At 40.9% G+C, this 24,857-nt stretch overlaps 1 protein-coding gene across 2 annotated transcripts in view; it reads left to right on the top strand.

Annotated features, from left to right (window-relative positions):
• prdm16 (PR domain containing 16) overlaps positions 1–24,857 on the top strand; it is a 734,637-nt gene that overhangs the window by 665,650 nt on the left and 44,130 nt on the right. The window contains exons 8-11 of one of the 2 annotated variants that reach the window (XM_080215484.1): positions 1,293–1,328; positions 2,441–3,821; positions 8,066–8,089; positions 8,210–8,294. In XM_080215484.1, coding sequence (XP_080071610.1) covers positions 1,293–1,328; positions 2,441–3,821; positions 8,066–8,089; positions 8,210–8,294 — 1,526 coding nt within the window. The remainder of the gene's footprint in view (positions 1–1,292; positions 1,329–2,440; positions 3,822–8,065; positions 8,090–8,209; positions 8,295–24,857) is intronic. The other variant, XM_080215485.1, reaches the window with a different exon arrangement.

Consider the following 24,857-nt stretch of genomic DNA (forward strand, 5'->3'; position numbering starts at 1 on the left):
GGCCATGCTAAATTCTCCCTCAGCATACCCGAACAGGCACTGGAGTATGGCGCCAAGAGGATTTTCACAATAACTTTATTGCAATATTAATGTAAGACTACTTATGATGAATAAACTTCGAAAAGTGTGGTGAATGAAACATTCTGAGATATTAGTGGGAAGCTGAGAGCTAGTTTGTGCACTCTGAGTGTCAGAGTTTACTCGGCTAAAAATCCATTGTAAAAGTGGAGTTACAAATTTATAGTGGGGGAAAATGCTGATAGAAGATCAAGTAGATAAGAAATGCATACAAATGTAAAATTTTAAATAATATATTAGACGCACAATGACCATGTTTTATTTAGGCATTCTCTCAATTTAACTTCTTTTTCAACTATTCTGAAATTTTTAATTGCTTCTCTGACAAGTGACACTCCAGGTTATGCAAAACAAAAGGATTAGTGATCAATCCAAATAAAACTAGTCAATCTTGTTGAGACATGTGAGGAACCTGGTGCAGATACCCATTGTACAATAGGAAATCATTAAAGACATATTACTGAAATATTCACGTCATCAGGGAGAGATTGGAACAGATAGTGTTAAAATTAGATTTGAATTATGGAATATTCTATACTAAAGAAAATGGAAGAAGTAGATTATGATAGCCATCCCTTTATACATTTAAGGAGTCATCTTACAACTTGTTGATGCTGGCTTGCATGGCTTTCCATTCATTTCATCTTACTTTTCTTCATTTAGTGACTTTCCACACTGGGAATGAAAATTCACACAAGCATCCCTTCACTTTAGATAAAAACTTGTTGCTGTTATTAAATATTGTGGCTTGGTAGCTTTAGCAGTGGAACATTGAATTCCCAGATAAAGGGCTGCAGTTTATCCTCAAACTCAACTACTGAATGAGCTTGGCAACGCTCTAGTTGTTGTGTTTCACAGGATTGAGATCACTATCTTAGAGAAGGAGGGTTAAAGGGCTGAGAGAAGGGGAGGAAAAGTTAAACTGCAAGCAATACAGAGAAAGATCCTGTCAGTTTATTGTCTCCATTGATACAAACTCATAAGAATCCACAGTCTGGAGTGGTACAGTCTCTTGGCTGATGGGCAATGACAGGGGTAATTGATTGGGGAGGGAGTAGATTCCAAAGTACATGCAGTGTACTGTGTCCTTATTGCTGCAAGTGCTAATAGCCTGCTGTATCTCACTGTGACAGTGCTTAGTGTAAGTTAGTATGAGAGGATTTAGAATTGGTTTGATTATATTGTAATTGTATTTATCTGTATGATATTGACAGATAGGAGGCAGGGACAAGCATGGACACAGAGTGATGGTAAGAAACCTTTTTTTGTATAGCTGTTGAAGCGCAGGAGTGTATTGTCATCCGTAACCAGTGTTATCACTACGTATCTCCCTGCTTACTTCATTTTCAAGCCCTAGTCATATCCTTTTTTCTGTTTCCTTAATATGGAAGCTGGCCATTTTTTAATTGCCCTCACCAAACAAAAACCAACAATTGATTTGGTAATATGAAACTGCCCTGCTCCTCCCTTTACATTTTTATTTGTCTGGTTATAGAAAGATTGCATTTAATCACTATTTTAGCTTGTTGGGTTCCTTTGTGCACTATTTTATGCATTTGATACTAGGGAGAGGCAAGGTACACATGAAAAACACTCCTTTCCCTTCAATCTCTATTATAGAGTTCAATAAAAGAGAGTAGATTTACATGACACACATTGCCCATTGCTTTATACATTGCACACAGGAGAAATAAAATTCAATAGAATTCATTTTCCATCTGGTAACTGAAAGGTGATGCAAATGTAAATCTATAAAGCAACATATCAAGCATATTAGGATTCTATTAGTTTTGATCTTTGCTCTGTGGAGTTGTCCTGGGATCTGTCTTTATAAATATGATGGAGATTCTTTTTAGTTAGCCAAGTCTTACTTTTTACTTCGTTCTTTCCTTTGGGGTGATACAGTTGAATTTTATTGTGTTACCTAACCATGCCCTGGACATAGCTTTTCTATTCCCTTTAGTGAGAACAGTGCAATAGGTATGATATTTCATTTTCTTCTAATCACTTTACAAATGTCCATGTTCCTGTGTGAGTATATAAATGAAATGCACTATTAAAAAACAAAATTAAGTCCAGCACTGGTGTTCTTTGCTCAGTTGAAGTGATCCGTAATGATGAGTGACCTTTCAGCTTATCTCCAATTATGGTGGGCATTTCCTTTGAGAAGTTCAATGGCAATTATCAGAACTAGTTGGGGATGTAATCTGTCTAAAAACCTACCCAGGCTAATGTTTGGGTAGGTGGCAGTTAATATCACAATTGAGGCATTCCCTAAGTCCTCCTGTATGCTCATATGGCTAATGTTACTCGGATAGTGTAAAAAGCATTGTTGCTACATCTCCTTTGTATTCACTTACAGGTGAGGTCTGTCACAAATCATACACCCAGTTCTCCAACCTATGTCGACATAAACGGATGCATGCCGATTGCCGGACACAAATAAAGTGCAAAGACTGTGGCCAGATGTTCAGCACAACTTCCTCATTGAACAAGCATCGCAGATTCTGCGAAGGCAAGAACCATTACAATCCCAGTTCTATGTTCCCTCAAGGCCTGCCACTCACTCCCAGTGCCCTGCTGGACAAATCAAAACCTTCATCCACCCTTAACCATACTTCCCTGGGATTCAATGATTATTTTCCTTCCCGCCCACACCCAACAGGATTACCCTTCTCACCGACAGCCACATTTCCATCTATTGCTCCAGGTTTCCCCGGCCTTTTCCCACATTCCTTGTATCCCAGGCCCCCTCTATTACCAAGCAATGCATTATTGAAAGGCTGCTTAAACCATGATATCGACAGAACTGTCCAAAGCCCAATGGGAACTCCTTCTGTGTCACAAGCGTCTTCCCTGCTGTCAACATTCAATGATAGGGTTGGCCCTTTAGAAGAAAAATCAAACAACCGATCTGACAATTGCTACACTGAGAAAGGCAAAGTAAAAAACAGTGATTTATCAGAAGGTAGTGACTTTGAAGACATTAACACAACAAGTGGGACTGATCTGGACACCACCACGGGCACTGGCTCTGATTTGGACAGTGATGTGGAGAGTGATCGAGATAAAAAGAAGGAAAAGACCAATCTGATGGCTAAAGCAACAGACAAAGTCACTTCAGCCTCCACAAATTCAACCAATGAAATTAATGAGCGAACATATCTTCCGTCCCAACATTCCTTCTTTCCTCCTCCAGATGAGCAGAATCTTCCGACAAATGCTGCTAACGATTCCATTAAAGCGATTGCTTCAATTGCAGAGAAGTACTTTGGTACTGGCTTCATGGGAATGCAAGAGAAGAAGATGGGGTCACTTCCATACCACTCAATGTTTCCATTCCAGCTCCTCCCAAACATCCCACATTCCATATACCCTTTCACGGACCGAAACCTCAATCCCAGTATGTTAGTTAAAAATGAGCCAAAGTCACCCAGGGAGCACCAGAAAAGTGGGAGTGCAGGCTCAGAGTCACCCTTCGACCTCACCACCAAACGGAAAGAAGCAAAGCCCCCCCCAACAACCAAGCTCATGGCATCTACACTATCTGGGGAGGAGCAGCCATTGGACCTGAGCATAAGCAGCCGCAGCAGGGTCAGTCAGAATGGCCCGGGTGAGCCCAGGAAGAACCATGTGTTTGGCGACCGTAAGATGATGATCAACGATGAGCTGCCGAAGATGTCGCACCAGCAACCCTTTCATTATGCAAAGCCGTCACCATTTTTCATGGATCCCATCTACAGGTATTTGTAGATCCTACAGTAAACATTAACCATTTCTTCTGAAGACATCAACATTGTGTCATCTTGAATATTTCATGAAATGTCTGTGCAGATTTTTCTCTGATTCTGTGGGGGATTTTTAATGGCACATTGCAGCCTTCAGTTTTCTCCCTTCCTCTTCTGAAGCAGGCTTAGAGAGTTCCCCTGCTGCCCACTGCCCTACCCCACCCACTCCAAAACTCCCATGCCTTTCCATCACTCTCCAGCAACCTCCTGCTGAGGTACGAGCCTAGCCAGGATGTGCATACATTTGTAGCTCGGTGGGTAGTAGGGTGGCAGGGAAGACAACATCACGTGGTAATAACATTCTCCACAGGTAAACAGTATGCATTCAACCACTGCAGTGTCTCTGGCGTCAGTAACGGTTACTTGGGCAAAATATTGGAGAGCCTTCCAATGCCTGCAGGAACTGAACCCAAGTCACTTACATGCTTTCAAAACAGGAAGGGAGGGAGAGAACTGGAGAAAAACTTCAAAAAGCATGTGCACATCATGATTTCTTGCTTGGATGTCAGATGCTGATGCACCCCTGGCTGGCTTGTGTGAAGCATCACATTTGGCCCATGATCAGACATTGTGCAAGGCAGGGGACACATTCTGAGGGGAATGAATGATCTTTCTCTTTATATAACAACAAAATCCCAAAGGTCCACCAAGTCTTTGTCATTCTGCATGTGAACAAATTTACAGACTTCCAGATTGCATACTTGGTATTTACAAATGCAGTTACCTCCATCTATCCATTATGTGTTTCTGTGTGTGCATGTGCGTGTGGAGTTTTTTTCCCTCACAATTGGGATTATCAACAAAGTGTGACAGGGAAAATATCACAGAGGAAAAATTCGGTGTTTAGAAAATGAGTGCACTCCAGACAATAGACTTTGATACAGATTAGAAATAGTCTTTTAAACAAAAACAGAAATCCAGCCACTTCCATGATGCATTTTATTGACCTCTAAATCAGATCCAGTATTTAATGACAGTTTATAGCCACAAGAGAAACAGTCACTCGACCTCAGAGCAAATGCACTTTGATTGAGACCTGGTGACCTTAAACTGATCAGCTGTTGAATGTGGCATTGTACATTATGTTGCATCATGTTCCTGTCCTTATAACCCTCCACATCCTTCAACTTACTGCAAGTGATGCCACAGATAATAGGATCATAGGAACAGAAGTAGGCAAATTCAGCCCTTTGAGCGTGCTCCACCATTCAATCAGGTCATAGTTGATCTCTCCCTGGTCTCAAATCCTTCTCTCCACTGTTCTCTCATCCCTTTATCCCATTTTTTAAATTAGAAGTATATCTATCTCTTTCATAAAACCACTCAACAATTCAGACTCCACCATACTATGGGACAGCGAGTTCCACAAATTCACCACCCTCTGTGAGAATAATACAAGAGCACAAACTTCTGATTACAGGCAAATTCAATAATTTTAGATACTGGAGCACAGCAATGAAATATCCAACTTCATTCTCTCAGTTTAAGGTCAACGTGGCCCTCATGTTAGATTGGTGCCTAATAATGCACCAATAACACACTTGTTGTTTGCTTCTTCGCTACATCATAGTTTTTGTCTCAACATCATGACTGTTCAAAACTGGGGACATTGAGTTATTGCCCTTAATTAGCTGCACCAAAGAACAATTGTTTATACAGTTTCTGATCTTCATCATCAGTCTAAAAGGGGATAAGAACAATGAGAAAAAATTGGAGAAAGAAGGTTAAAAAGGAACAAACTGAAGTAAACAAAATATTACATGGCACATGATGAACTCAAAACCAGGTCGCTTAGACCATTAGGACAAGAGGTCGAAACATTAAATCAGTGAGATGTTTTTAATTTCTTAACAAAGTGTGATTTAAAAAAAAGTAATCAATCAAAGAAGGTATGTTGGCACAGTGGTTAGCACTGCTGCCTCACATAGCCTGGGGCCCGGGGTTTGATTCCAGGCTGGGTCACTGTCTGTGCGGTCTCTGCATGTTCTTCCCGTGTCTGCATGGCTTTCCTCCAGGTGTACTGGCTTCCCTCCAGGTGTACTGGCTTCCTCCCACAGGACAAAAGGTGTGCAGTTAGGTGCAGTGGCCATGGTAAATTCTCCCTCAGTGTATCTGAACAGGTGCTGGAGTGTGGCAATTAGGGGATTTTCACAGTAACTTCGTTGCAGTTAAATCTACTAGTGATAAATAAACTTACATAATGGAATGAAGATGTTAGCAGAGCTTTAAGAGCCGAGATTGAGATTTGGTTTGCTAAAATGTATATGTGTGTATTTGCATGAATGTGTTTCTGTGTGTGTTTGTGCATGTATGTTAGTATATGCATGTGTTTAGTGTATATATTTTTGTGTGTGATAGTGTATGTGTGCTTGGTATTAGTTGTGGATGTATGTATATCTCTCTAGCAGTCCCTTGAATTAAGGAGGATGCTTGTCACAAAGTCTGCATCAGGAGTCTGCACATGGGGGAAGCTATTCCACTGCAACTATGAGGTGGTTCTGTCTGACCAGGAACTCTCCTGCTCGTATCGCCTGCCATTACTGTATAGGAGGGATTTACAGGTTGACAATCAACCTGTTTGGCCATGCCATGAGCACAACTTCTGTGGCTAACAAATCCTGGCGTGGAACCAGAGCCTCTGGCACAGAGGTAGGGATGCTACCCACTGTGCCACTAGACCTCCTGGTACATGTATATATTAGGTAATCAGTGGGTATTTGTGCTTTTGTCAGTGTGTGCATGTTTTGTGTACATTTATGCAATCTGTGTGTGTGCAGAATCAGTTTCTGCTGCCCTTGAACAACCAGCAACCTGCCAGCGCTCATACGCCGTTTGAATAAAAATGCGGGAGGACCCTCAGTATTAATTCACATTGGATAATTCCAGGCAACAGAAATGTACGACCATCATCATTTAGCAAAACAAAGCTTGTTGAAGAAAAGAAGAAGCTAATTGGATTTACACAGGCCCCACAACTGGATCCTGTGCCTTTCCAACCTGTACAGCAAACCTGTTTCGATAGTTGAGGCACAATAACGATTGATTCATTAACTGCATTGATATAATCATTGAGCTGGAAAACATTGTTACTGAATTATGATAAAAACTGATTTTATTTCTGGAAGCAGTTACAAGTGAGATGACATGCAAAATCCCCCAATAATTGAACAGGGGAACATCAATTCTACTCCTCCAAGTTTAATATTTCAATTAATTAATAATTCTTTCCTCCACTGAGCTATGTAGCCACAAAAGTCTTTAAATCAACCCCTGGTCTGTGCTGAGTTAATTGATCTCAAGCAGGACTGAGGGTTGGGTCATGGAAATTAACACCAGCATCCCTGGGCTGGGAAGGGGAAATAAATCAACAAGAGTTCCAACTCCTGAGCACTATGCAGTAATCCTTCATGGGAAGTAAGTGTTTGGTCAACTTGGCAGTGTCTTCCATGGCCAAGTTGCCCAACCTTCTTCTCAACAGCAAGCTACAAGTATAAAGAACAGCTCTCTGGCTGGGTATTAGAATGCTGCCAGTGCTGGTGCCAGTGCCCTCAGCGGAAGGAATAATGATGGAGAAGGGAGGATTAGGGTACCTTTTCTTCTGTAGACCTTTAAAGAATACTCTGAGGAAACCCTCTCCTTTGTATTCTTTTCTGGTGTTATTGTGGAAGAAGTGGGTGAGTTAGTGTGGTGGCTACAGTAGTGTACTTGAATCCTAGTGATGATGAGTTTGAATCCCACCTTGGCAGGTTGTGAAACTGAATTCAATAAATCTGGTCAGATGTGAGCTGTCACCAGAAAATTAATGACCACAGAAGTTGTTAAATAAACCAGCTAATTCATTACCTTGTCCAGCTACACATAACTTCATTTCACATAATTGGCTTGAGTCTTAATGACCTCATGACAAATAGGGATGGGCAGCAGACATGGCCCTTCTGGTTTCCCCACATCGCAAGAACAAATCATGCAGAAAGTGTAGACTCCCTGCCCAAAATGTGGCATGCTCTGTGTTCACATGGTGATTGCGAGCACTTGCAACCCATGGGACTGAGGAATAGGCCAAAAGGTTCAGTTGCTTGACCTCCTTCAGGTGAAAGGTGTAAGGAAAAAGGGGGAGGGAGACAGCCCTCTTCCCTACAAGTTACACCCGAAGAGTCCACAGCCAGGATTTCATCCCAACCTTTGCTTTTCTCTTTCAGCTGGAACCATCTGCATTACACAGCGTAAGTGTGCATTTTTCCTTAAGACAACATTGTTCCAAAGTGGTCCGGAGTGTGAGAGGTGGGACTTTGGTTTGGGAAATGCTGGATGCCGATTTAACTCTTTACTTCTCGGTCCAGCAGGGTGGAAAAAAGGAAAATGATGGATCCCCTGAACTCATTGAAGGAAAAGTACCTGCGTCCAAACCCACTTCTATTCCACCCTCAGGTACGTTGAGACACCAAATAATGTCTTTAGTTGAATAACTGAAGTTCCAATCTTTATTGGCACAGTAATATTTTCTGGAGTGGATTAGTGTAGTTCCTATAATTATAGAGGTTCTGTACGAAAAAAAAATGCTAATGTTAAATCAGAAACAGATATTCAAACAAGGAGCAGAAGTAGGAGATTCAGCCCCTCAAGCCCCTACTTTGTCATTTAATGAAATCACGGCTGATCTGATAGTAACCTTAAATCTGCATCCCACCTGCTCCCAATAACCTATCACCATCTTTGCTTACCAAGAATCTATCCACCTTTGCATAAAAAATATTCAGATTCTGCTTCCATCATCTTTTCAGGAAGAGATCCAAAGACTCACAACCCTCGGAGAGAAAACATTTTGCCTGATCTTTGTTTTAAATGGTTGACCCTTTATTTCAAACAGTGACCCCTAGTTCTAGATTCTCACACAAGAAACATCCTCTGCACATCCACCCCACATCCACAGGATCTTGTATATTTCAATCAAGTTGCCCCTTATTCTTCTAAACATTAGCAGATACAAGTCTAGCCTGTCCAACCTCATAAGATAACCCAACCATTCCAGGTATTAGTCTGGTAAATCTAAGTATAGTAAAAAGTCTGACAACACCAGGTTTAAACCTGGTGTTGTCAGACTTTTTACTGTGTTTATGCCAGTCCAACGCCGGCATTCCCACATCAAATCTAAGTATACCCAGTATAAAAATTTATTGTCGTATGGCCACAATACCTCATTACCTTTGGCATTATGGTTCTTGCTCATCAGGGATAGGGCCTGAGTGAGATGATTATGAACCATTCAACAGGCTTTTCTTATTGAAACCTTAGATTTCTTAAAGTATGTTAGATTTTTGACCTTAGATTACAATTGATTTTTAAAAATTAATTTACTAGATGTGGGTGTCACTGGCTAGACCAGCATTTTTTGCCCTTAAGAAGGTGGTGGTGAGATGTCTCCTTGAACTGTTGCAGTACCTGTGGTGTAGGAACAACCACAGTGTTGTTAGGGAGGAAGTTCCAGGATTTTGACCCTGCAACAGCGAAGAAACCGTAATATATTCCCAAGTCAGGATGGTGAGTGACTTGGGGAGGAACTTCCAGATGATGGTGTTCCCATGTCTCTGGCGCTTTTGACCTTCTAGATGCTAGCATTCATGGGATTGAAAAACACTGTCCAAGAAGTCTTGGTGAGTTCCTGCAGTGCATCTTTTAGATGGTACACACTGCTGTCACTGTGCATCAGAGGTGGAAGGAGTAAATGTTTGTGGAAGGGGTCGCAATCAAGCAGGCTGCTTTGTCCTGGCTGGTGTTGAGCTTTTTGAGTGTTGTTGGAGCTGCACGCATCTAGGCAAGTGAGGAGTATTCCATTACACTCCTGAATTGTGCCTTGTTAATTGTGAACAGGCTTTGGAATATCAGGAGGTGGATTACTTGCTGCAGGATTCCTAGCCTCACTGGCTCTTGCAGCCATAGTATTTATATGGTTAGTCCAATTCAGTTTCTTAATGTAAGATATCTTTGGACACAGAGGAACAATTTTAGCATGGCCAATCCACTTAACCTGCACATCTTTGGACTGTGGAAGGAAACTGGATCTAGATGGAAAGTGCATGTTAATGGAGAATATTGGTGAGGGCTTAACTATGCTATCAGTTGACAACTAGCCTTTTAATACTCACAGTCCATATTTATATCAGAAAGATTGGGCATTCAAGTGGGATACCAGAGAAAGTCCTCACTTTCCCTCACACCCGAAAGACCCCCCCCCCGCCCAACTTTCCCTCACTCATCCTAAATCGTAACTCAGCAAGAAACACCACTTCCCTGAGTAGCACCTTGCTGAAATTCAAAGCACTTCTCTAATAACAATGTTTGTATCTTCATTAGGAATGTAATATTGAAAAGCACTTTGCAGCATTAAAGGAGGCTATTCAGCTCCTTGCATGTGTGCTAATTCTACAAGAGCTGTCTGATATGTGCTATACTCTTCCTAGGGCCCTATATTTCCCTTTGCTTAGAATGCATATCTTCTTTTCACTTAGAAGGTTACCTCAACAATTCCCTATGGCAAACCATTCCAGGCTCCAGCAACCAGCTGCATGAAATAATTTCTTCTAACTTCCCACTCTCTCTCTGACCATTTTTAATTGATGATCCCTTATCAGTGAATCCCTAAGCAGAATTGTCTTTCCCTATCCAAAATCCTTCATAATTTAAAATAAAACTCTTGCTAAATCTCCTCTGCTCTAATGGAAATAATCTGAGACTCTGCTTTAGAATTGTAGTTTTCGATCTGTGGAATAGTTTCAAGAATTCAAACTTTATTTTAACTTGTTTAGATTTTGAGCTGATGTATATGCAGGAAAGTACAGGCAATGCAACTTCAGTGAGGAGTGTACAACTTGAAGTCTGGCCCTATTTCTGTGCCATTTGCTTTCTGTTTTCCTGCACTGAGGAAATGGTCATCTTTCAGTGAGAGCTCCTGATTTCAGCTGCCATTTTCAATGGCCTCTTTCATTTTAACAGGCCACATATCTTTATGTTTTTTTCCCAGCTCCAATAAGCAAGTGACCAGGTTTCACAGCTAAACTTAGTCCGCTCATTGTTCTGACTCCCAGTCTGTCGCTTTAATAACTTCCCTCGATTTTAGTGGAGGGCCCGGCTGACAGAGGTGGCCTGTCTGGCAGGAATATCCTGTGTTTGTGTGGTTTAGAATGGAGTGCACACAGGGAGTGATCAGATATGGATACAGGCGAGAGAGGCAAGGCTTGTGGCAATTGTGAGAAAGGAGCAGCCGAGGAAAGAGGTAAACATCTGTGAGCCGCCTCCATTGTGATACGAGTCTGACAGGAGTGAAATAGATGTGAAAAAGCATAGAGCACAGTTTTCTCTCCCTCTCTGCATTCTCCTGTTTATTTAATCTCTCTTGGCCCTGGGATGTCAGTTTGGCACAAACTGTTAGCATTAGGATGTATGATCTGGCACCCAAATTGAATGGGCACAGCATCTAAACATCCAGCTGGTAGTACAACACTTCTGCCCTAAGTTTTATAATGATCAGCTTAGGTTTTCAAATCTCCCCAGTGCCACATACAAACCTTACCTCTGTAACCTCCTCTAGCCTTACAAAACTACAAGATCTCAGGACTCCTCCAATTCCAGCCTCTCACACATCCTTGATTTTCTTCACTGCATCAGAGGCAAGCAAGCTTTCAGCTGTAGAATTTCCCCAAACCATGCCACCCCTCTCTCTCTTCTCCTTTATGATGTTCCTTAAAACCTACCTCTTGACCAAGCTTTTAGTTATAAAACCTAAGATTTCCTTATATTACTTGGCATCAAACTTCGACTGATAATGGTTCTGTGAAACATCTTGAGATGTTATACCATGCTATCTGAATGCAAGTTCTTCTTATGCCGTGCTTTATACAAGGCTAATAAAAATCCAATTTTTTTTGTGTTGCATGGCTAATTCCTTTTAAGTGTGTGGGTCTTTTACATGTTTTAATGTGGCCATGCACATATAGTAATTTAAAGGAGCCAAATTATAAATTTTAACTTTTTTTCATTTAATTCAAATGCTAGCGCTTGAGAAGATGGCGGTGAGCTGCCTTCTTGGCCTGCACAGGATCTTTCAGGTTGCAGACTGAAGTAGCATTGATAGCAAATATACTAGAACATACCTCTGAGCCATATCAATCAGCAAAACATTAGATTCAATTCCCAAATGGTGTTGGGTTAGCTGACCTCAGCAATGGAGGGACTGCAATTATTCGGAACACCTAAACTGGAGAAGGGAGAAAATCCTCTTGGGTTCCTATCCCTGATCGTTTTTTTAATTACCTTGGTCACACAGACACAAGGAGACATTAAAGCTGTGGCAGTGGTGAGGAGGAGAGTCACCAGCCAGATTCCTGGCATTGTGAAATGAGGAGCTTTTCAGGTCAACAACTGAGAGGGGAATTCACAAGATATTTAAAATAGTAAAAGGCATAGGAAAGGTAGATTCACTAACTGACAGATTAGGACAACTTCAAACTGGTGGAAGGCAAGTTGAGAATTGATGTCACAAATTTTCTCACACAAAGACTGATCAACTCGCAAAATGGATCTCTGGACAGGTTTTATTTTATCCATTCCCAGAAAATAGACTCTACTCATGGGGCTGGCATTTATTAATTAGCGTGGCAAACATAAAAGGAAAATAAGACTTGTATTTACTTGCATTTTTGTGACGCTACTTGAGGGTTAAGTATTGACAATCCCCTGTTCTTCATCAAAATCGTACCTGAGAGGGCAGGTGGAGCCTCAGTTTAATATCTCATCAGAAAGACAACATCTCAGTGCTGTCCCTAAATTGACCCGAAATTAGGCGTCCCTCAATCTGGCTATAATTCCTTTATTGTGGAGTCCAATAGACATAGACAAAGGTCATAGGTAGAAGAGGGCACTCATAATGTTAAAATGGCGGCGCAAGCTTGTTGGGCCGAGGGGCCTGTTTCCTGTGCTGTGTTGTTCTTTGTTCTCTTTGAATATAAGAACATAAGAACATAAGAAATAGGAGCAGGAGTAGGCCATCTGGCCCTTCGAGCCTGCCCCGCCATTCAATAAGATCATGGCTGATCTGTCGTGGCTCAGTTCCACTTTCCCGCCCTCTCCCCATAACCCTTAATCCCCTCTCTTATCAAAAACCCATCAACCCGCTTCTTAAAAATATTTAGCGAGGCAGCCTCCACCACTTCAACGGGCAGAGAATTCCAGAGATTCACCACCCTTTGAGTGAAGAAGTTCCTCCTCAACTCCGTTCTGAACCGCCCCCCCTTTATCTTGAGGCTGTGCCCCCTAGTCCTACTGTCTTTTTTGAGCGGGAAGAGTCTTTCCACCTCTATCCTATCCATATCAGTCAATCTTCTGACTTGAAGGCAAAAGTGCTAACAACTGAGCCACAGCTGACTCTAAACCATCTCTAGTTTCTCTTTGAGAGGGGAGTGGTGGTGAGCTGTCTTCTTAAGTCACTGTATGTTGAAGGTAGATACTCTCGCAATGCTGTAAGGTAGGAAGTTTCAAATGTTGCCTCAGTGACACTGAAGGAATGGAACTTCAAGATAGTAAAGTTTCCATGCACCCATTGCCCTGTACTTTTAGAGCTTGTACAGTTGGATGGACTGCCAAAGAAGCCAGGATGCAATGCATTCTTTAGACAGTTCACACAGGAGGGAATGGATATTTAAGCTAGTGGCTGAGATGTTGATCAAGCAAACACCGATAAATGGAAGGGCTGCCCCTATATTTGCCCAGGTGTCAGCTTTGTTGTTCATTATGCATTCTCAGCTATTTTTCATGTGCAATAAATATGTACAATATATCATTGTAAATAGGGCAATCGCTAGAAGTGAGAGGATGTAAGTTTGAAGATAGTGAAAATAATATTGTAATGGTGAAGGTACAAAACAGCAGAGTAATCTTTTTGAAATGTGCTTTCCCATCCCCTCCTCTCCTTATTCATACTGGGCCTTGGACATCATCTGATATTCATGTTAACGTACTTCACATGTGAGCTCAGAATGTTGAAAACAATTTGATCAAAACAGGAAGTGGGGAACATCAGAACTAAGTTCAAGCCATACTCTTCATGTCACTGAGGCAGAATCTGAAACTCTGTACCTTACAGCACTACGGGAGTATCTACATTCAATATATGAACCATAGTGACTCAAGAAGGCAGCTCACTACATTCCCTGTTCCTCACGTAACACATGCCTTTTCCAGTGGTGGGATTGAGGGTGTGAAAAGAAATTACTGGATCAAGTGCAAGAATGAAAAGTGGTACTAGGAGCATAAGAAGGGAGTGAGGAAAGTTAGAAGAAATTTATTTTGGCAAATAATTCTTGGAGCATAAAATGCTTTGGCACAAGATTCAGTTGAGGTAGAGACAATCACATTTTTTATGGAAAAAGTCAGTATATATCTGAAATAGAGCAAGATGCTAGTTTATGGGAGGAAGCTTGGAGGATTTGTTTTTGAATTTCTTTGGCAGAAAACTGGCGCAGACAGGATGGATCAAATGGCCTTCTACTCTGCTGAGAACATCTTCTGAAACAGGGGTATGATTTTTCTCCGTCTCCGCGATGTAATTTGCGGCAGTGGGAGATGGCATGCCTCTGACTGGCAGTGGGATCTTATGGTTCCACCATTCTCAATGAGGTTTCCAGTTGAACATATCTGGCTGTAATGACTTCAACCAGGCCGTTGAGGTTGGCCTATTGGAGTATGAACTCTCTGATTAAGGATTCAATTGATGGATCTATCAGGGAGTCTTTGCCTTTACTGAACCAGGAGTGTCAGTTCCTTTGACACCCCCAGAGATAGATTGCTAACTGATCACATTCTGTGTACTGCTGTTGTAAATAGAGGGATTTTGGTGAAAGGACATGGCCTCCATAGACTTATTACATTCTCGCTGCCAGGAAACCGGGATGCACCGTCGGTGGGACCATAAGATCCCACTAGCATGGACAGCAGCAAGATTTTGGCACCTAGCTTATTTTCCTCTCTATAATCCAAGAGAATAAGAGAGTATTGAGAGCAGATGACAGAACCCGTCAAGCAGTAAATAAACTCCGAACAGCAATCTCTGCAAAAGGCAAGGGTCTAATCTAGAGATTATTTGTGGAATTATCTATTATAGATGATCAGTTTTCCCTGTGCAGTTCATTCTTTCACAACTCCCAGTTTAAAATGAAATAAAAAGCAGGTTATTTTTACAATTCAGTCTCTGGCTGAGGCCTCCACTGAAAGTGAACACCAGAGTTACTGTATTTGTTTTTTTGAGCGGCAAAGTGTACTGAGTCTTTTTTTGTGTTTCAAATATTTTGCTGGAAAAAATAATAAAACAAAGGAAATATCAAAGAAGAGTTTATGTTTTCATGAACGCTACTTCATTGCACTGCGTGTTGATCGAATAAAAACTTTTAAACAATTTTGCAGCACTGTATTCCCCAGAGCCTGTTTAATAGCTGTACAGCATGCAAAAGGTCTGAGGGAGGTTACTCATATTTGTACTGTAGAAAATATAGTAGCTGATATATGGCTTCCTACAGCTTTCCTGCTGTTTGGAGATGATGTCATGCACAGATCTATAAGGGAAGTGTTTAGCCTCTCTACTATTGTGCATTCTAAGGACGCTATTGAATTCAAAAGGTAGCACACTTAGAGACTGACCCAGACTCAAACAATTCAGTTCTCAAAAGGGGGCAATGTTTAATTTCCCAGCTCTGGAGTTTGTTTCTCCCTGCATGCACCCCCCTCCATTTCCCTTCCAATTTTATCAGTGATTGCAATACAATCATTTTTACTAGTTACTGCTTAGTTGGTGGATGTAACTGTTGAAATAAATCATTCTGCCTTTAATTTAAATCTTAGTTCCCAGTTTATTCCCTCTCTCTTCTCCCAATTTTCTCTTTCCTGTTTCTTTTCTGGTCTCTCGTATGTGTTGAGTCATTGCTTTGAGTACGTTTCTTCATTTTTACCTGGGGTTCATTTCTTCATGTTTGGTTGGGGTACAGTTCCACATTTTTACTTTGCGTACAATTCTACATCTTTGCTGGGTTACAATTCTACAGATGTTGGTTACTTTCCTCTGCGTCATACATTCTTCACTTGTCAGCCTGCACAATCATTTCAGGCAGATTATTTGACTCTCTCTCTCTCTGGTAGTCAAAGAATTCCTACAGTGCACGAGCCAGCCATTTGGCCCAGTGAGCCTGCACTGACAACAATCCCATCCAGCTCTATCCCCGTAAGCCCACATATTTACCCTACTAGTCCCCCCAACAGTAATGATCAATTTAGCATGGCCAATCAAGCTAACCTGCACATCTTTGGATTGTCAGGGTTTTTAAAGATTTGCCTAAACTCATTGTCGATTTGCCTCTTGTTCAATTTGTCAATCATTGACCAATGCAGCATCAATTTTATTAAAATCTTGCTCACTCTATTTGGACTCAGCCAGGTGAAGTTCGGCAAAGGCATTTTGGATGACTTTGCTATTCTTTAGCTTCTGAACTATGGGAGGAGACCGGAGCACCTGGAGGAAACCCACACAGACATGGGGTGAATATGCAAAGTCCACACATACAATCACCCGAGGCTGGAACTGAACCCAGATCCCTGGCGCGATGAAGCAGCACTGGTAACCGCTGTGCCACCTTGCCGCCTCAGATGTATTGGTCAGGTGGATTAGCCATGAAAGCGAAAGAGAGGCTATTGTTCCTAAAACCAAAAGGTTCTCTAATAGGGTGTTAACCAAAGTGATTTGACTGCCCTGCTTTGTTGTTGTTGGTTGAGGAAAAATTGCTGGTCAGGACAATGGGAAAACTGCTTTTTTTCAAATAGAGCCATTGGATCTAACCAGATCAGGCAAACAGAAATTATTTTCTCATAAAGCCTCTGCCCAGAATTTGCCGAACTTTACCAACCTTTGAAAAGAGAGAAAGTTCAATTCTGTCTCAATATTGAGACATATAACAAGGCGCAATCTAAAATAATTTTAAAACATTTTGAATGAAATAGCAATGAAAGCTGGTGACAGTTGACAGGCCAGCTTCTTTACCACTCCCACTATCCCCAGAACCAGATTGAGAACGGAACAAATAGGAGCAGTAGTAAGCCATTCAGCATCTTGAACCTATACTGCCATCCAATAAGATCATGGCTGATTTTATTGTGGCCTTAATTCCACTTTCTTGCCTTCACCCCATAAATCCTGGCTTCTAGGTCAATCAAAAATATGTCCAACTCAGCCTTGAACATACCCAATGACCCAAACTCTGCTTGTTCAGGAAGAGAATTCCAAACATTAATAACCCCAAGGAAAGAAATTCCTCCTCATCCCCGTCAGAAATAGGAGATTCCTTATTTTGAAACTGTGCTTCCAAGTTCTAGATTCCCCTATAAGGGGATGCATTCTCTCAGCATCTGTCCCCAAGAAGGCCCCTCAGATTCTTGTGTTTCAATAAGATCACCTCATTGCAGTTCAGAAGAATTCAGTAGGTAAGGCCAATACTCATTGCAGTTCAGAAGAATGAGTATTGGCCTTACCTACTGAATCCTTTCTCTTAAGGAAAACCCCTCATTCCCAGGAATCAGCCCAGTGAACCTTCTCTGAACTGCTTCCAATGCAAGCATGACTCTCTTTGAGTAATGTGACCAAAACTGTACTTTTTTTTTGGTCTCTCCAATGTCCTGTACAGCTGTAACAAAACTTCCCGAATTTTATATTCCATTCCTCTTGCAAGAAAGGCCAACATTCCATTTGCTTTTCTAATTACTCACCACCTGCATGATGACTCTGCAATTCAAATACAAGGACTTCCAGATCCTGTTGTACAGCAGCATTCTGTTATCTCCCTCTATTTAAATAATATTCTGTTTTACTAATCTCCCTGCTAAAGTGGACAACCACACATTTTCCTTCATAGCCCATTGCCCAAATTTTTACCCACTCATTTAACCTATGCATGTCCTTTTGCAGACACTTTGTAATCTCGTCACAGCTTGCTTTCATAACTAACTTTGTGTCATCAGCAGATTTGACTTCATGCAGTGACCTGTTCAGTCAAGTCAGCAATAAAGATTGTAAATAGTTGAGACCTAGCACTGAGGTATTCCACTTTCCTGTCTGCCCCCCCAAAAAACCTTGACTCCCTTGTCAATCAAAAATCTGTCCAACTCAGCCTTGAATGTATTCATCCTGACCCATTTATTCTGGCTGTTTATTTCCTGTTAGTTAGCCAGTCCTCTATGCATGTCAATGTATCACCCCAGGGCCAAAAGTTCTTGTATAGTAATCTTTTATATGGCATCTTATCAAATGCGTTTTGGAAATCCTAATACATGACATCTACTGGTTCCCCTTTATTCACCTTGTTTGCTACATCCTCAAGGACTCTAATAAATTTGTCAAATGCAATTCCCTTTTACAACACCATGTTGACTCCTGATCGTGTTACGATTTTCTAAATGTCTGGCTATTTTAATAACGCATTTTCCCACAGATAGGTGTGAGGTAACTGACCTACTGTTTCCGGCTTTCTGTCTTCCTTCTTTCTTGAACTTGCTTTCTAATCCACTGGAATATCTCCAGATGCTAGGAATTTGGAAGAATGCAATCAGTTAATCCACCATCTCTGCAGTTACTTCTTTTAAGACCCTAGGGCTATCTGGTCCAGGGAACTTGTCAGTCTTAAGTGCCATTAGTATTTCCATTGCCTTTTCTCTTGTGATAGTGATTTCTTTTTTAAGATCCTCCCTTTGGCTTCATGATTATGTATTATTCTTGAGATGGTTTATGTGTCTTCTACTGTGAAAAAGAATACAAAATATTTGTCAAAGTCCCTACCATTTTCTCTTTTCCCATTATTAATTTCCTGCAGGGGAGACAGTGGCACAGTGGTATTGTTGCTGGACTAGTAATCCAGAGAACCAGGATAATCCTTTGGGGACTCAGGTTCAAATCCCACCATGACAGATAGTGAAATTTGAATTCAATAAGAACAAATCTGGAATTAAAAGTCTAATGATAACTATGAAACCACTGTCAATTGTCATAAAAACCCATCTGGTTCATTAATGTCCTTTAGGAAAGGACATCTGTTGTTCCTTACCTGGTCTGGACGATACGGACTCCAGATCTACAGCAATGTGGTTGACTCTTAAATGCTCTAGGGATGGGCATTAAAAGCTGACCCAGCCAGTGACACTCATACCCCATGAAAAAATAAAAAAAAGTTGCATCCTTTAAAGGATCAATGCTCATTTAAGCTACTCTTTTCCTTTTCATATACTTGTGAAAGCCTTTACTGTCCATTTATATTCTTTCTGTATTTTCTCTCAAATTCCAATTTCTTCCTTTTTTTATAGTCATCCTTTGCTGGTTTCTAAAATATTCAGAATCTTCAGGCCTATCACTAATCTTCACAGCATCTTTTAATTTGATATCACCTTAACTTCCCTAGTTAGCTAGAGATGGTGCACCTTATGTGGAGTATTTCTTCCTCAATTAAATATACTTTTGTTGAGACTTATGAAGTATTTCCTTTAAATGTCTACCACTGTTTTATTATCATCTTACCTTTTAGCCTATTCACTAGTCTGCAACAGCCAACTCTGTCTTCATATCATTATAATTGCCTTCATTTAAGTTTCAGATACCAGCTGTGGATCCACATTTTTCACTATCAAATTGCATGTGAAATTCTATCATGTTTTAATCATTCTTGCCTGGAAGATCTTTCACCATGAGGTTTTTAATTAATCTTGCCTCATTACACATTACCAAATCCAAAATAGCCTAAATCCTGGTGGTTTCCAGAACATATTGTTCTAAGAAACTGTCTTGAATACACTCTATGAACTCATCCTCCAAGCACCTTTGCCACTTTGATTTATTCAGCGGCCATGAAGATTATTGTAGTACATTTGCAACATCTTTCGTCAACATCAGAAACTTTTTGGATGGGGATTTTCCAGCCACGCGCACCCCACGACAGGAAATTCCCACCCAAGTTCAATGGACTTTTGAACGGTCTGCCAAATTTTCTGTCCTGCCTGCTATGATTCCCACGATGGGCAGGATAGGAAAATTCCGCTCTTTGTCCATCTAGCCAGACTGACCTAAACATCATGCCATTGCAGCCAATTGGTTCATCAGTGATTCCAATGTCTTTGCCTTCATTGCTGCATCTGGACGTTTATTTCACATATGAATTACTCTCTGTATAAAGAAGGATTTGCTGATATCAGCACTAAATCAGTTTTTTTTTCTAATTTAAGCCACCATCCCTTATTCTACTCTTGCTATTTAAATTGATTTCATGAATTCACTTTTACCATAGCATTTACAATCCTGTACATTTCTTAAACATCTCAGGCATCCCCTCCCAAGGCTGAAGAGCCCAAATTTTCAACGTTTCTTTGTAACACAGACAGAGATGAGCTCCGTGGCTGTTCTCTGCACATTCACCAGAGCTGAAAATCTCCCTTGTGTCTTGGTGATTAGATTGAGCTCAGGATGTGGCCTGACCAGAACCCTGTACAGTTTGAGTAGTGGTATGTCAGGGTACAGGGTGAGTCCACCCGAGAATCTATTCTGTTACTCCCCATTTGTTTTTAACATCCTTATCTTTGTACTAATCCTATTTATTTAAAAAAAAACGGCTATTACAATAAAATGTGACTCTCTCCATTCAGCTTGTACATTGTTATCTTAATTTCCACTTGCTTTACTTTGGAAGTAAGTCAAGAAGTGACTGCTCATTGCAGCCCTGTATTTGATGATGGATGCGTCTGTGCCTGCCTTAAGATTATAAACAAGTGGAGTAATCTGAACGAAACAGGACTCTTGACAAGAGAAGATTGTGATTTTTAAGTGTTCAGTGGCACAGCCTTGAATTCATTTGATTTTGCTGTTGTTGTTCTTTCAAAGATGGAGTCATCCCCAATGTGTTTCTAAAATGAAATCAGAGTAGTTTGTCTCATTTGTGGTAGCAGTCAGAACAAAATATCTTTTTCCCAGCTATCGTAGAGAGAAGACAAATTCAATAAAGCATTGCCCTCCTGTTTCCTATCCAGTGATTTAGCTTTCCCCTGAGTAAAATGTCTGTGGGTTTAAGTCAAATTATGAGACTTGAGTATTCAACCTTGATTGCGTTGCCGAGGGGATTCTGCAGTTTTAGAGACTTGTCAAAGTCTCAATCACTTTTGCACTTGTGTGTGGTATTAGGCAAGGCTCAAACCTACCCACCTGTGATAGCTATCGACCAAAACAAGGTAGTCCTTTACCTTGCACTTTAAAGAAATTGACATATACTCGTTCCTGTGGTTTTCTTGTGTTTGACTACAGAACGAAAAGAGACCTTGGTTGGACCATCTTTCATTCCAACACACACTTTACTTTCACAGACTCTTCAATATTTTTAACTACCTTTGAATGCTAATAGTAACTTCTTCCTCCTCTTTCATATAGACTATCCACATGTGCTGTTGATGAGTTCCCTCTAATAATCTCTCTCTAAATCTTGGTGGAACATTGGCTCTTCAATCCCATACAAGACAGTTTTGATCTATACCCAGTTCATTTCTTTATTCCTGCAATTTCTCATCATCACACTCTTTATGCCAGCATTCGTGACATAATTGGGCACTTGACTGAGCACCAAATCCTTTCCAGTTTCTTCACTTTTTTTTCTGGCAGACACCAGCATGTCATTTTTGTATATGAAGTAATTCACTCATAACTCAGTGGCTAGGAATGAAACAATCTTCATGGGAAATCTCAAAAGAATGTCTGCATTTGTATGATTGCCGGACTTAACAATATTTAATATTGTATTGATGGGCAATCAAAATCAACACCCATCTCTGCAGCCATGCTACCGCCATGAATGGTACTCCCTTTTTAGATCAAAGGAGCTTGGTAGTCAGTTAACAAAGTGAACTTTTTTTTTATTTATTAGTGTCACAAGTAGGCTTACACTGCAGTGAAGTTACTGTGAAAATCTGGCCACCAGACTCCAGCGCCTATTCGGGTAACACTGAGGGAAAATTTAGCAACTAACCAGCATGTCTTTCAGAATGTGGGAGGAAACCAGAGCACCTGGGGAAAACCCACATGGACACAGGGAAAATGAGCAAACTCCGCACAATGGCCCAAGCTGGGAATTGAACCTGGGTCCTGGCACTGCGAGGCAGTAGTGCTAACCATTGTGCCACGGTGCCACCCACTTCCTACCATACAAGTATTTGTGGAACTTAATAACAATAAATGATCACTAATATCTCTTTCACTGCTGGGTTTGTGGGTAACTTTGCTCTGACTTTGTTAAAGTATGTGAAGCATATGCTACAGACTTCTCTGCACTATTTTACATTATGTGAGAGAATGCCACACCTAACTCTTGTGATAAGACATCACACACTAAAACAAGCATTTTCCTTGGGATCATTGGATCAAAATAGCATCACCTGTCAGTACTTCCCTCACTTCTTCAAATGCTTTCTGACACTGCACAGACCACTCCCAATTTATCCCATCTTTGAGTAGTTGATTCAGTGGGGCAAATGTATTAGCTAAGTCAGGCAGAGATAAACTTAGAATAATAACAACAAGCCCCATGCATGTTCTTCATTTACTGGTCTCTTTGCTTTGAAGATCCTCTAAACCTGTTCTATCACCAGGTGGATACCTTCATCATCTATTTGGTGACCCAGATATATTACAGTTGACACCAAGAAACAACACATATACTTTTTATCTTTGGTGCCATACTCTTGAAGTCAATCTAGAACATTGTTCAACATCACAGTGTGTTCTTTCTCTTACGGTTAATTAATGTCATCTAAAAAGCAGCACACTTATTTCATCCCACTTAGTATTTGATCTATGAAGCTCTGAAACACACAGCATCAGTGGATACCCAAACTGGTAACTGTGCCTATTAGTATAACCCTTTGTGTGTATGAATGGTAATCAGTTTGTTGCTCCTGTCAGTTAATTCTAATTGCAAATAAGCATTTAACAAATCTATCTGCTGAACCACTTTCCGTTGGCTAAATTAAAAAACAAAAATCTTTACTAGTAGGCGATAAGTATCACCTTATCTACAGTTTGCTTATAATCATCACACATCCAGACAGATTTGTACTTTTTGAACCACCACAAATGGGTGCGACTCATTCACCTTTTAAATTGCTTCTGTTCTTTCTAATCTATCCAGTTTTTTACTTCCTGCTTCCAACTATGAATAAGGCACTGGCCTAGCTTTGCAAAATGTCAGCTATACATTGTCCTTTATCTTGACTTTGGCATTGTGATGCCTCATTTGTCATTTGGTCCTCTTTGCTCAAAGACCACTTTGTTTTCTCTTAGTACTTTTTCAATGTCAGATGTGCTGTCACTGATCCCTACTGTAAATAACTCAGCCCAGTTTAACAGTATTTTCTTAAGGCAATTCCTTCCCATTAGGGAGATTTTATTCCCTCCTACTGCTACAATTGGCAAGTAAAAGGATGCATCATCATATTCCATTCTCACACTAACTTCATCTAACAATGGAACTTTTATTGAAATAACTAGTCAGTTTCACACCAGTTTTGCATAAGGGAATGTGTCTTGTTCTCGCTTTCTGAGATAGCAGACACTGTAGCAGCAGTATCAATGATAAAAGTAGGCTGCAAATCTTTGACATTCGTTTTTACTGTGGGCGTTGGAATTACATCTTCTGTTAATGCTATGTTAATTATATTGTTAAAATACACAGATGAAGAGTATTATTTAACTAAGAGCACTTGTAAAGAGGGACATGCCCCTTTAAGAGGCTGTCAATTTGGTTAATTTATTTTGATACATCATTCTGGTCAAGCTTTCAAGTTCTCAAAAGAGTTTGAAGAGGGGCAATTGCCCCTTTAAGGCCCTATCAATTCTGTGATAACCCCACAAGGTGTATGGAGAACCACTGACATCCTTGTGGGGCTCACTGAGTACCAGTTCCTCTGGTTACAGGCAGTAGCCTGCCTAGCTGAAACTCATTATCCAATCCTTTTTATAAGCAGACCCAGGACTGGATCCAGTGCTGAACAGTAATCCTAGGCAGGGACTAGTGTACGTATACCACGGTAGTGGTTTTACTTTGCATTCTGGAATAAGACCATAAAAATTAGGCCACTCGGCCCATTGAGGCTGCCTTGCCAGTCAATCATTGTTGACTTTCTTTTCTCATCCCCGTTCTCCTGCCATTTCCCCATAACTCCTGATCCCCTTATTAATCAAGAACCGATCTATCTCTGTCTTAAAGATTTTCAATGACCTGGCCTTCACAGCCTTCTGCAGCAAAAGAGTTCCACAGATTCACCACTCTCTGGCTGAAGAAATTCTTCCTCATCTCTGTTTTAAAGGATCATCCCTTTAGCCTGAAGTTGTGCCCTCTGGTTCTAGTTTTTCCTACTAGTGGAAACATCCTCTCCATATCCACTCTATCCAGGCCTCACAGTATCCTGTAAGTTTCAATAAGATCCCCCTTCATCTTTCTAAAGTACAGACCCAGGGTCCTCAACGTTCCTCATACAACAAGCTCTTCATTCTAGGGATCATTCTTGTGAACCTCCTCTGGACCCTTTCCAGGCCAGCATGCCCTTCCTTGGATATGGGGCTCAAAACTGCTCACAAAACTCCAAATGGCGTCTGAGCAGAGCCTTACACAGCCTCAGACGTAGATCCTTGCTCATGTATTATAACCCTCTCAACATGAATGCTAACATTACATTTGCCTTTTTAACTGCCGAATGAAACTGCACATTAACCTTAAGAGAGTCTTGAACAATGACTCCCAAGTCTCTTTGTGTATCTGATTTCCTAAGCATTTTCCCATTTAGAAAATAGTTTCTGCCTCCATTCCTCCTTCCAAAGTGCATAACCTCACACTTTTCCACATTGTATTCCATCTGCCTCTTCTTTGCCCACTCTCCTAACCT

Source organism: Carcharhinus amblyrhynchos, chromosome 30 (genome assembly GCF_965287045.1).
Source record: "Carcharhinus amblyrhynchos chromosome 30, sCarAmb.v2.hapA, whole genome shotgun sequence".
Classification (NCBI taxonomy): domain Eukaryota; kingdom Metazoa; phylum Chordata; class Chondrichthyes; order Carcharhiniformes; family Carcharhinidae; genus Carcharhinus; species Carcharhinus amblyrhynchos.